At 41.6% G+C, this 13,496-nt stretch overlaps 1 protein-coding gene across 1 annotated transcript; it reads left to right on the plus strand.

Moving 5' to 3' along the window:
• Positions 1-641: 641 nt before the first annotated feature.
• On the plus strand, positions 642-4,877 carry HTR1B (5-hydroxytryptamine receptor 1B). Its single transcript, XM_041727261.1, has one exon. It carries the CDS (start codon positions 642-644, stop codon positions 1,809-1,811), a length of 1,170 nt encoding a protein of 389 aa, XP_041583195.1. The 3' UTR covers positions 1,812-4,877.
• Positions 4,878-13,496: the final 8,619 nt, after the last annotated feature.

Below are 13,496 nucleotides of genomic sequence, written 5' to 3' on the forward strand. Positions count from 1 at the left end.
AGGGCAGAGCTCGGGCGCGAGGCGCGGCGCGGCGCGGCGCAGCGCGGCTCGCAGACTTCACCCCACCCAGCTCCGGCGGCCCGAAGCCGCCGCAGGAGACTGCCCGGGTCCGGGGAGGGGGGCGGGGATGCGAGACCCGGACTCCTCGAAGGCCTGCCAGCTTTGGTCTCGACAGCTAGGAAACTCGTGCGGGCCGATTCTGCAGATCCGGGAGCGCCCGGGTCAGGAGACTCAGCCCCGAGCAATTGGGGTAAGAGACCCCACCTGGCTTGACGCTCTCCGCTCAGACAGCACAGCGCCCTCCGCCGCGAGGCGCCTAGGCGCGGTTCGGAGCGCAGCGGGGTTTCGGTGGGCCCGTCCCTAGCAACCCGGGCTCAGACGGGGCGCGGAGAGCAGCGGGCAGGGGCGCGGCGGCAGCGCCGGGCGCTCGGGAAGTGCAGGGCACGCGCTCGCCTGCCGGGGCTGCCGCGCCCTTGACCTCTCTGGGTTGGGCGGGGAATCGGGGTGGAAGGCGCCCTGAGGAGCCCACGGGACTGCCTGGCAACCGGGAAGCCAGACTGTGGTATCTCCGCGGGCCTCCCCCCTGTCCCCGCTCGCTCCATGCCCCAGGGCTGCGCTCCGGAGCCCCGGCGAGGCGAGACATGGAAGACGCCGGCACTCCGTGCGCCCCGCCGCCGCCCGCGGGCTCCCAGACCGGGGCTCCTCCAGCCAACCTGTCTTCTGCTCCGCACAACTGCAGCGCCGAGGGCTACATCTACCAGGACTCCATCGCGCTGCCCTGGAAAGTGCTCCTGGTCATTCTGCTGGCACTCCTCACCTTGGCCACCACGCTCTCCAACGCCTTTGTGATCGCCACGGTGTACCGGACCCGGAAGCTGCACACCCCGGCCAACTACCTGATTGCCTCCCTGGCGGTCACCGACCTGCTCGTGTCCATCCTGGTGATGCCCATCAGCACCATGTACGCGGTCACCGGCCGCTGGACGCTGGGCCAGGTGGTCTGCGACTTGTGGCTGTCGTCGGACATCACCTGTTGCACGGCCTCCATCCTGCACCTCTGCGTCATCGCCCTGGACCGCTACTGGGCCATCACGGACGCCGTGGAGTACTCCGCCAAAAGGACTCCCAAGAGGGCCGCGGTCATGATCGCGCTCGTGTGGGTCTTCTCCATCTCCATCTCGCTGCCGCCCTTCTTCTGGCGTCAAGCCAAAGCGGAGGAGGAGGTGTCGGACTGCGTGGTGAACACCGACCACATCCTCTACACCGTGTACTCCACGGTGGGCGCCTTCTACTTCCCCACCCTGCTCCTCATCGCCCTCTACGGCCGCATCTACGTGGAGGCCCGCTCCCGCATTCTGAAACAGACGCCCAGCAGCACCGGCAAGCGCCTGACCCGAGCCCAGCTGATAACCGACTCCCCCGGGTCCACGTCCTCGGTCACCTCCGCGAACTCGCGGGCTCCCGACGTGCCCAGCGAATCCGGGTCCCCGGTGTACGTGAACCAAGTCAAAGTGCGAGTCTCCGACGCCCTGCTGGAGAAGAAGAAACTCATGGCCGCTAGGGAGCGCAAAGCCACCAAGACCCTGGGGATCATTTTGGGAGCCTTCATCGTGTGCTGGCTGCCCTTCTTCATCATCTCCCTGGTGATGCCGATTTGCAAGGATGCCTGCTGGTTCCACCTGGCCATCTTTGACTTCTTCACGTGGCTGGGCTATCTCAACTCCCTTATCAACCCCATCATCTATACCATGTCCAATGAGGACTTCAAACAAGCATTCCATAAACTGATACGCTTTAAGTGCACAAGTTGACTTGTCAGTTGCAATGGGGTAGCCTGAGCGGCCTTTGGGGACCATGCTGGGTCCATGGTGGGTCCTGTTCCACAGGTAGGTCGACTCTTCTTTCACTGTTACTGGGTCAGACTGAGGCTCTGTCTTCTGGGCAGTGGATCCTGAGAAGCCAGGACAGCCCTGAGAGCGCTCCGAGAGGAGAACTGTTCCAGCTACAGACAGAGCTTCCCTGCTGAGGAGGAGGCTCGCTTTCTGCCCTCAACCCCCAGGTCCGGCACTGACCCCCGTGGCAGCCAATCACAAGGGAGGGTTGTAACTTTTTAAAAATCCGTCATGGAAGGGGGATCCCTGCCCTGCCTTGGTATCACGGATCATGCCCTCTAGAACCCGTGGTCCCTGTAGCTGTCTGAAGCCTGAGGCAGATCTACACACAGCCCGGCAGTACTTGAACTAGACGCGTGATGCCCTGTGTTTGGGGGAGAACTTTGTGTTACAGCTTCACTTGAGAAGAGTTACTTGGGCGTCCTTCAGTCTCCAGTTGGTTTATTTAAACTTGGTTGGAGAAACTTGTGGATTTGGTGCTTCAAACCTTATGTGTGGCTTGGATGGTGCAGAGAAACCTGGAAGAGTTAACAGCAAAATGCTGATGTCGAGATCTCTATTTTTATTATAATTGAAACTATATGGGGGTGGGGCGGGGGTGGGAACGGGAGATGGGGGAGCATTAAACTGAGAACCCACACCTATGGTTGTTTGTTTTCTGCAGATTTGTAATTTTTTTAATTCTTATTTAGTGATCGTCAAACCACGTTTTTAACAACTCAGACAAAATATTATGTGTGCTAGTGCCAAAGTCTGCAGATTGCTTTATTTTTCCTCCTGATTACATGTACCTGTTCTTTTACACATTTAAATCCTCATAAATGAAGGATATGATGGGTGACTCAGCCCAAGCTGCTGATATATTTCTTATTAATGCAGTCAATTACACTGATGAGTATATACTGCTCCTTACCAAGGAAAGTATCCTTATTCCTTCTCCAATTCAGTGGGATGTAAAGGAGACTGATAAAATAGAAATGGTTCTTCTATAATTAAGGAATGGGGGTGATAGGAGGATGTATATTTTGACTTGTAAAAAATCTTAAATGCATGAGACTTTTTTCTGATAGTCATTTGCACTCCTTCCCATCTGTAATTCCTATGTGTGCTAACATATAAAGTAACCGAGAGAACCAGCTCCTTTTTCCAAACATCTTCAAAATACATTAAGAACCCAAAAAAACAATATTGAAGAAAAAAAAAAAAACGTTTATTTCCCCTTGCTATTGAAATTTGGGTGGGAACAAAAATTATTAGAAAATGTCATGCAAGGACTTTATAAAAGCTCAGAGAAGCTAAAATTGAGCCTGTTTTTCCTGTAACTCATGGAACCAAACCTGACTTAACCAGGCAATCAGGGAACTGACAAGCTATTGAACCTTGGAAATTCGTCACTGATCTGATACCTCAATGAATATAATAGCAGTAATAGTTTATATTTATCTGCCTTTAAAAATTTCAGAAATACCTAGTCATTATCTCAAATTAACTCTGAGGACTCTCCAACACAGGGAAAGATCACACAACAAAAGATGAAAAATACATTATCTAAATAAAAAGGAGTAGCCCTGAAGGATCATCTGCACAGAAAAAAGGAGAAAAAAATAAAATTAAATATTTGAATGTGGAGCATTTAATATGCCAAAGAAGATTCACACTCCATTCTTCAGAGAGCTTTCTGCAGTTTGATACCTTTTGTCTGCAGAAGCAAGTTGTCTTTGTAAAATGGATTCACTCCCTGCTTGAAGCTCCCCAGACCAGACTGTCAGACAATAGATGCTTTGAGCTCAAGTAGGCTGCTGCTTTCTTACTGTGCAGACCTTCACTCTGGGGTAATGACTCTTGAAAATATACTATTCAAAAGTTCACGCATAAACTAAGTAAAAAAGGGAATGAATTTTGATCAACATTTACACTTGTCACTGAAGTAAAATAAAATTTTAGGCATCAGACAATCTCTATATTTCTGTTATATCCCCAGGGTTTTTGTTTGTTTGTGACATTTCTCCTATGGAGAAATCTAACTTACTATGGATAGGAATGTGCCTACAGCACGGTATTTGTTTATATGTTACCAATATGTTTGTCTTTTGTCTATGCAGCTGTGTTTTCTTTGGGCCTAAGAAACAATTTAGTCAACTTCTAGGAGCCTGAGGGGGAAAAATTAATTGAAATAAATAGTCACTTACAAATGAAGTCTTTATAGGGCACCTGCAATGATTGTGTCCTCATATGTACAAAACATGGTCAATTTAGTCACATGGGTTGTTTGCCATTTGTAGATTACCCACTTGCGGTTTTGCTTTATTATTTGGCTGAATTGACTGAATTTGAGGCGTATTGTGCAAAGTAGAAGCTTGCAAACCCTTGTAGTTCTAAGAGATCTAGAATCATCATACAGCATTGCACATGATAATGCAAAGTGTACTCATCCCAAGGGTATGTAGTTAAGACTGTTAAGTTCCTCGTCTTACTGCTGCATCTAGCATAGTTCGTTTCATAAACTAGACATATGGCTTTTTCGCAGAACATAAAATGGGAGATGGAAATGTTTAACTTACATAGAAATGAAAATACATTTTCATTGGCTGTGGTAACAAATAACATTTGCCATATTGTTGAATTGCACAAAATTTCACGCAAATATATGAATGTATATTCATTCAAAAATACCAATATTGTCTTGTGTTTCTAGAAATTTTAGAGTTTCCTTTTTAAAAATGGACACGGCACCCATGAATGAATGGTTATTGAGTTCAACAAATTTCCTACAGAATAATATTCTTCACTTTTCTTCTCTATTACCTTAGTTTTATCTTCTTTAACCAGGAAGCCCTGGGAGGACTATAATTCACTCAAGCAGTAAAATCTCAGATTATGTGTATTTGATGGAGTTGCTGTGACTGAAAATTGCCTTTGGTGTTCCACCTTTCAACAAATGTGTAATTGGAAATGAAATTTAGGAAAATAATGAAATAAAGTCCTTTTCGTGTTAAAAAAAAAAAAGTGGATGGTGATTCTATTATGGAAAGATTGGTTCTTTGGATTCTGGGTTGCAGTTAGGACTTTGAACCTTCAAGAGAGAATAATTGATGAGAAACAATAGTGTGGTAGACTGGCAAGTACGGTCACACTGGGAGGATTTAGTTTGTAGGAAGCATTTAAAAGGAATGAGGCAGATCATGCTCTCACATTCTGCAAAGAAGGTAAAGGTCACCGTCACAAGAGTTCTCCAGATCCCTGTTTTTAGGGAGAACGTTTAGTCTCTGGGCTAGGTAGTGAGATTCCAAGGTACTCCATGGTACTTGAAACACAGAAACAGGAACCGAGGAAGCAGGACTAGAAGCAGGCTTGGGGAAACGTAAGAGGAGGAGACTGACCTCTTGGATGGAACACCAGAGGAATAGATGGAAAAACATCTTTGGAATCAGAGAGTCTTAGGTTTGAATTGCAAATAGAGCATGTTATAGCTGTGTGGCTTTCCTCAAATGCAGCCTACTTGCAATTTGTTGCATGCACCAATGCATGTAAAGCACCTATGAAGCTACCTGACACTTTTTTTGGCACTCAGCACAAAAAAAAAGTTTGTTTTTTTTTTTTTTTTTTCAGTAGCCATCATTTCCTCGGTAGCCATCATTTCCCCATTGCCTTCCTTGTGGTTGCATGGCACCTGTAGCATAGAGAAAGTGAGGGCTATTTGACAGAGGTTGAACTGGGGAGGAAGCTAGCCTGAATGGGAGAAACCTGGCTAGACTAGAAGTGACTGAAGTTAGGAGTCTTCACACTTACCACTTCAGCTGGTGAAAAATAGAAAAATAGCTCAGAGGCCAAAACGTGAGAGATGGTTTGCAGTGGCCCTAACAGCCAGAAGAAATTGCCCAATATTTCATGTCTGATAGCATCCTCTTATTCACTTTTAAAGTCTTCTTCCTCTTCTATGTCTAGAGATTTTTCCCAGAGTCCAAAGCCCCTCACCACATCTACATCTTTTTCCTCAATGTTTCATTTCCTACTTTGCTGCTTTTCTCTTATCCCTGAAAAGCCATGATAACCAATGATAACGTGTGGATCTATTATGGTTCTTATTTCAGCTCTGGAGGGCAAATTTGGCAGCCTAGGGTTTTTGCATACATAAAAAAAATTCTTGATTCGAATGAATGCATAATTTGGGGGAGGGGGCAAAAGTTTTTAACTGGGGCATCTACTGGACCTTTCCCAAGGGCAGAGGCTGGTGGAGAAGTGAGTGGGAGGTGAAGCTTCTGCACCCTTCATCAATGTCCGTCCTTGAACAGTCCAGCAGGGGGCAGAGTGTCGCTGAGTTGTTTCCAGAATTCAGGTGTTCACCTTTTGACAATGTCTAACTCCTTCCTGGACACTGCAGATAGTATTGACTTCTCTAGGCTCAGGGAAATGAAGACGCATGAGCCAAGACAGAGGGGGCTTATTATCATTTATTTAAAATAGATTTTTCGGAGCCGCAAACTCAGGCGGAGGATCCCTAAAACAAACCTAGAATTTTTCTTCATATATGCAAAGCCCATTATTTTCTTATTCATCTCTAGTCCTGGGAAATGCTAAAATCTTAGTATTTAAAACATTGTGACCTTTAATTAATGTGGCAGTGGGTGAATTCAGAGGTTAGAAGACAAAGAATTTATTTTCCAATTAAAGAGAGTGAATTATTAGATATATCCTTTGCCACTATGATTTTTCTCATCACTGTGTTCTTCTTTTCAGAATATCGCTGGGTTGAGGTTGATATATCCATAGTGCAAAGGTAGAACATTTGTCATTTGCCATTTAAAGAGAGGACTGGGTTTTTGCACAGAAGTAAGGTGTACTTATATGTCCGTTTTTCCCAGAAGGCAGACTTTGAAGTCTGTGTTGATTTTGGCATTTGCTTTAGAAAGAGGCATATATAGATGTGAGTACAATCTTATGTATCACAAACATAAATTTCTGTGTCAGAGAATGGATCATATAAAATGAGAAAACAAGTTAGATTATATCATTGCCATTCCTTCTGTAAGTAACTGTTACTCCCTGGCATTTTCATGATCCCCAGTGGGGAGTTTTTTCTGTGCCATTTCACACATCTGTCAGTTAAATCTGACTTTCAAAGTCAACATCCACATTTTAGGATTATACTAGGATTTTCAGTGCTCCCTGAGAGAGAGCCAATCCCTGGAGTTGAGCCAGCCAACACAGGGAAGATTTAACACTATTCCAAGTGTAGTTTGTAAGAAAAAGTGCCAGTTTCTTTTGACTTATTAGTTCATACTTCAAAAGATAGGAAAAATCCTTTCCAAAACTACCAACTAGAAATCTATAAAACAAGAATGGCCTTATAATATTTCCTGTACCTAAAGTGAACAGATGGTGATATAGGAATCCATTTATGGTAAATGCTGAAAAGAATCTACACATGGCTTGCCTAAATGATGCAAGAAGGCATGACTCATATCCTTCCTGACTCTGTGGGAACATTCCACACATCAGTCTCTGATTGGTCATTCCATATTAGAATAACTAGGTTTCAGGATATCTCTTGCTCACAAGTGTGGTGATGGGAGTGCAGTGATAGAAAAGTCCACAAAGTGTAGGTTAGTTGGTCAGGAACTGTGCCCAGGGTACTTTTGCACACACATCTGATTGTCTCTTCTAATCCCATTTGCTAATCCAGTTTATGATTATTTATACACGACCTACATCACCACTGTCGTTCATCAATCTATCCTTATTTCATTGAATAATCTCAATGGATTCGGCATTAGACTGATCTGAATTATGTGGGAAAGAACTCTTTTTGACTCTTTACCTCTCCACCCTCGTCTTGCCTGGCCCTAAGTTCCTTGAGTCCTCTCTGTTTTTCCCTGCCCCTCAGAGGCTTTCCCACAGAGCATAGTATGTTGGGGTAATCACACAGTGGGAAGTATGGCATGAGACTATCCCCATGAAGAACCCCAACATGTTGGTAGGTTTAAAATGCAAGAGCAAGTCTTTGATGTGTCCAAATCCGTGTTTTGCAACCATGAGCAAGTACACACCTTTATGTTTGCAGGTAAAAATTAAATGGAATAATCTAATTGTTTTTAATCTTGGCTGTACCTTGGATTCATCATGGGACCTTCAAAAAAATCTTTGCTCAGACCCTGCCTCCGACTAATTAAATTATATTATTTGGTGTAGGGTCTGAAATTCTTATTTTAAAAATTCTCTTCAGGCAATTGCAATGTTTGGCTAGGGTGAGATTCACTAAGAATATGTCTATGAAGCTTTTAGAACAATGCTTGGCACACACAGTAACTGTGGGTGTGAAGGGGGCCCTGAATGAAATAGCAAGTCAAGTGGATTTGGGTTTTTTTTGCCGTGGTACTTCTCAAAATTTGATGGACATACAAAATTTGATGGACAGCTGGGGAATTGGCTAAAATGCAGATTCTGATTCAGTAGGTTTAGGGTGGGGCCTGAGATTCTACATTCCTAATAGGCTTTCAGGAGATGCTGATGATGTGGTGCCATGGACCCCACTTTGAGTAATAAAGATCTACAGGAAACCATAGCTTAGTTATAAAGTATCAGTCATTTCCCATGATTATATATGTAAAGAACAACCAAAACAAAAGCAACATAAAACTTCCAGATGATAAAATATGCTTTTTAATGTACAATAGGTGGTGTTTTCCTTACTTGTTTACATAATACTCCTATCTCAGCTTCAGCAGCTGTTAAATGTCTCACCTTACATGCTTTCTCCCATGTGCTTCAGATCCTCAGTCTACCCTAAAACAACTTACTTCTGGATCTGAATCAGCAAAGCATGACCCTTAAATTCAGTCCTTTGTTTACACATCACTTCCAAATAAGGGCTTCATCTTTTGTAAAATAAATAAATAAATAAATTAATTAATTAATAATAATAAAAAATGCAAAAAAGATAAAACAACAAATAGAACAAAGAAATAACAATCATCAACATATGGCAAATGACACAATTTCCTTGGTAATACCTTTCACTCAGTAAATTCACTTGGATTATAAATACACACACATTTACATATTATATCAGTTTTATCTTTTGTAAACATAGTAACTATTTAATCAAAGGTGGAAGAGGGGTGTTTTCTATATATTATTACTTTATTCTTATTGCATTTTAGGAACTTAATATCCTAGAGAAGACTTTGATTTCAGGAAAACCCCTCCCCACTTTGTATTCCCAAAAATATTTCATAAGGCTTATTTTTTTCTTCTTCGGTGAAAGTAATTTAAATTATTAATGAAAAATGTTTGTCAAGTTCTTGGCACCTGCCTACAAAACTGGAGAAACTGTTGAGTTCCTAAGCCTGGGTTGACATAAAAATCAAATGACCCTACTTCATAAAGAATCTAGTCCTTTAGTTTTTTCACTTGAGTTTTATTTGAGTTAAATGAATGTGTCATTGTCTAAGTAAGTTTTTATTGTACATCACAAAACATAATTCAAAATATTTTCTCCCCTTAGTGTACAATCGTGATACTTAGAGTTGTATTCCAGCAACGACACATTGCTGGGAATTTGCTTACTTTTTTTTTTTTTTTTTAAGATTTTATTTATTTATTCATGAGAGACACAGAGAGAGGCAAAGACAGGCAAAGGGAAAAGCAAGCTCCCTGAGGGAGTCTGATGCAGGACTCCATCCCAGGATCCCGTGATCATGACCTGAGCCAAAGGCAGACGTTCAACTGCTGAGCAACCCAGGAGTCCCAAAATTTGCTCACTTCTTAAGCAAATGTACTTATTGCTGGTGGTTTTTTTTTAAATAAACTTCTTAAGTAACCACCATGTAATGCTATCTTGGTGTAGATATTATTGCTTCTTTATTATTGTGCCATCATCATCATCATTATTGTCATCATTATAAACAAAGTACAACAACAATTTCATTCAATTCTGTGATTTAGAGAATTATAGCAACAGCTCCAGGTGAATAATTTGTATTCAGATTTGGAAAGGAAACTACATTACTAGGTCCGTTTCACTTAGTTTTTGAGAATAGTGTTTTCTAAATGCTAGTCTGAAGCATTCAATTATAATAGAATGTCAGGGATTTTTTTTATTTATTTATTTTATTTTTTAAGTACAACGTTGTATCAAGGGGACACAGGTTTTCCTCTTGGTTTGCTCCCAAATCCTGTCCTTAAGTGTCTAACAACCTTGACCAGCCAGGGCACATATCATGCCCACTCGTCTCTTCCAGGGGAATTGGTATGTATAAAAATGTACATTTAAGCTGCTGGTTATGGCAGTATTAAATATAGATGCTTCTGCTCTGATGAGTAATGTGTGACAGGAGGTATTTCTCGTTTATGGAAAGTTACTGAGAGATGTGTGTCAAAAACTTGGTACTTGGGCATTATGCTTATTTTTACATGGAGTCAAATTTCTAAGTGAAAACTAAATTCAGGAAAGTAACAGGATGTTTTCAAATATTAGGTTTGTTTTAGCATTGTATAGATAAAACTTCTATATAAATGCTTATTTTTTGTGTTTTGCAATTGTGTGTTGTATTAGCCCCACCCCTGTTTGCCAGGAGCTTTATATTGTTTTCCTCTCCCGTTTTAACTCCTCAAAAGATCCTAAAACACTGCCATAAACAACAAAACCAATAAATCCTCAAGAGAGCAACTTATCGGTATACACAAAGCTAATTTAAAGCCAGAACATTGAGATTACATATAAAGGAAAGATTTGCTTTCGTTAAGGAGCAAACATTATAATAGTGAGTGTGAAATGTTGTGGAATTGCCTCTGTTCTGGATTAAAAAAAAAAATGGGAAAATTCTGCTCAAAAATTTTTTTGCTGGGTCTTTGATTATATCACCTGGTTTTTAAAATTTTTATTTATTTATTTTAGAGAGAGAGAGAGAGTGAGTGTGGGAGATGGGGAGGGGCAGGGGGAGAGAATCTTCAAGCAGACTCCCCACTGAGTGCTGAGACATCCCCAGACTCCCAACATGGGGCTTAATCCCAAGGGCCAAAACCAAGCGTCAGATGCTTAATCCATTGATCCACCCAGGTATACCAGTTATCATCCATTTTTAGTTGAAATGAAGATTACATGACACAGAAACTTTAGTAAACTTGGAATCAGAATTAGAATCTAGACTCAGGCAGACCTTGGTTCAAATTTCAGATTTGCTACTTGCCAGTTATGTGACCTTCACCTCACTGAGCATCCCTTTCTTCATCTATTAATGTGTAGAAAATAGTGTATTATTCACAGACTCTGAGGATTAAACAAGCTACTACGAGGCAGTGTTTAGTTCAGAAATTAAGCATCATAGGTGTTTATCAGAGGCTGGTTTCCTTTTGTTCAGACAAAATGAGCCAGGTGTCTATCCAAAGATTTTGGAATTTTGAGCCAACAGAATTGTTTAAAATCCTCTTTTCTTATTATTAGTATGCAGTTTAGGACCATTTTTTTAAAAAAATCTCCATGAATGTCAGTTTTCCTATTTCTAAAATGGGGCTAATATGATCTATCTTGGAAAGACTTTAAGAGGATTACCTTATGTAAGTGCAGTCACCTGAGACAGTTCTCAGAGCAACGCAATTGCTCAGTAGAATTTATTTTTCTTTCAACTTCCTTTCCCATCTTTAGGAGTTAAGGTCTGATGTCACATGCTATGCTTCAGTGTTCATAAAATCTCATTTATCATTGAAAGTGAGATCTGTACAAATTTGTGATTTGGAACCAGTTTTATTGATACTATTTGGAAATTGCTTATATGCTGTGATTCAAGAAATGCTAAAAAAATTACCTTGTTTTCTGCCTGATGTTTATTAATTAAAAATTCATTTCTTTTATTATTTTAAAATATAAATGCTTTTGGAAGTCTTAGCACATCTTAGCATAGTTGCCATCACCCATTTATACTTTAATGTGATTTAGTTTGTGGGTGCTAAAGATTATTTGAGTCTGGAACATTAAAATATGTGAGATAGTTGTTTTAGCATGAGCTGGGGGGGGGGGGACAGGAGGGGAGGCGCAGAGGGAGAGGGAGGAGCAGACTCCCTGCTGAGCAGGGAGCCCAATGCGGGACTCTATCCCAGGACACTGGGATCATGACCTAAGCGGAAGGCCGACGCTTAAACTGACTGAGCCACACAGACATCTCCAGAACATTAAAATAATATGAGTTTTGAATATTAGAAAATAAGAAATGACTAACTTTGAGCCACAACATATTTTTAGTTAGGCAAAAAAAATGGGTAGCTTGTCATAAACAGCCATGTGAAGGCCCTGGGGGAAGAGTGAAATTTAAGGGTTATTGAAAACAAGCCTGAGCTCCTTTATAGCTAACTTAGATAACAGCATGCTTGCATTTTATACCGTTTCTGTAAGATTTTAAATCTTTTTAGATACCATGAGCGTTCAAGTTTGCAGTGAGAAAACTTAATTTGGGATAGTAAGTAAGTCACTATCCTCAGCTGGGAAATAGAACAGAGCACATATAAGCTGCCCTGCGCTGCTTTTTCATGATCACTATGGCTTTCTACACGTTAAATGTGACCCGGTGGGTCTGTATCTCCAAGGGAAGACTTGCCTGACAGGTGGCAATCTACTTGCCTGGCTTTATTCAGATGCAGCCCCAAGTACCACAAATGTATACTGAGTAGTTATTGGTCCACGATAACCCAAGCCACTGTCCAGAGGCAATGAAATAATTTTAAAGGTCACTTAGTCTGCATTTAATCAAGTGTGTTTTCATTTTTGACCGCTTGTGTTACTCAGTGGTATTCATAAAACGCAGATATTTGCTATAGCAACTGCCACAGGCTGACACTGCTGGGTAGATGAACTGGCCAGATTATTTTCATTCCACAAACGAGATCCCCCTACTTTTATGAAATGGTGCCTGTGACCTATTTTAGATCAAAAGTAGACCAAAAATAAGGGTTTTAACACTGCATTGATATTTTTATTCTTTATTTTAGGTAAAACTAGTATTTCCTTCAAAGGACAACAATAAATATATTGTATAATTATAAAATGAAGGAGCCTCATGATGATAATTTATTCCAAAGCCCCAAAAATTAAAAATAAAAGACATTTTTGGTTGGATTAAAATGGGTCTCTCTATATTTTTCTTGTTTCTCTCCATAACAATTTTAGAGGTCATAAACCTTTTCTTATAGAAGATAGTTGAGCAACTTATTAGTGTAGACCTGGGTCTTTTAATTTTGGCACTGTTGACATTTCGGCCAGAGAGTTTTTTGTGGTGAGGGGTTGTCCTGTGCGTTTTAGGCTGTTCACTGTTAGTACCAACCTCAACTCCTTGCCAGGCAACCAAAAATATATTGACACATAGACAAATGTCCCTTAATGAGCACTGGGGTACACAGTCAAATTAGAAATCTTAGCAGAAAATCTATTTAGGAATCTGAATGATTTGTTTTGCCACCATTTTGGTGAGACACATATTCTCTCTTATTTCACCTGCATAATCAAAGAACTGCCTTAGCTCTATTTAATACACAGGTCCTTAGCAGAGTGTCCCCAAATCTCCAGAAAGTCCATGCAGGGACTTCAGAGTAGCTTTGGATCTCATAAAATCATCT

This window comes from Vulpes lagopus, chromosome 1 (genome assembly GCF_018345385.1).
Source record: "Vulpes lagopus strain Blue_001 chromosome 1, ASM1834538v1, whole genome shotgun sequence".
NCBI classification, from domain to species: domain Eukaryota; kingdom Metazoa; phylum Chordata; class Mammalia; order Carnivora; family Canidae; genus Vulpes; species Vulpes lagopus.

Bases quoted from the DNA above. Each gene is read 5' to 3' on its own strand.
- HTR1B (XM_041727261.1), top strand. From the start codon at position 642: ATGGAAGACGCCGGCACTCCGTGCGCCCCGCCGCCGCCCGCGGGCTCC.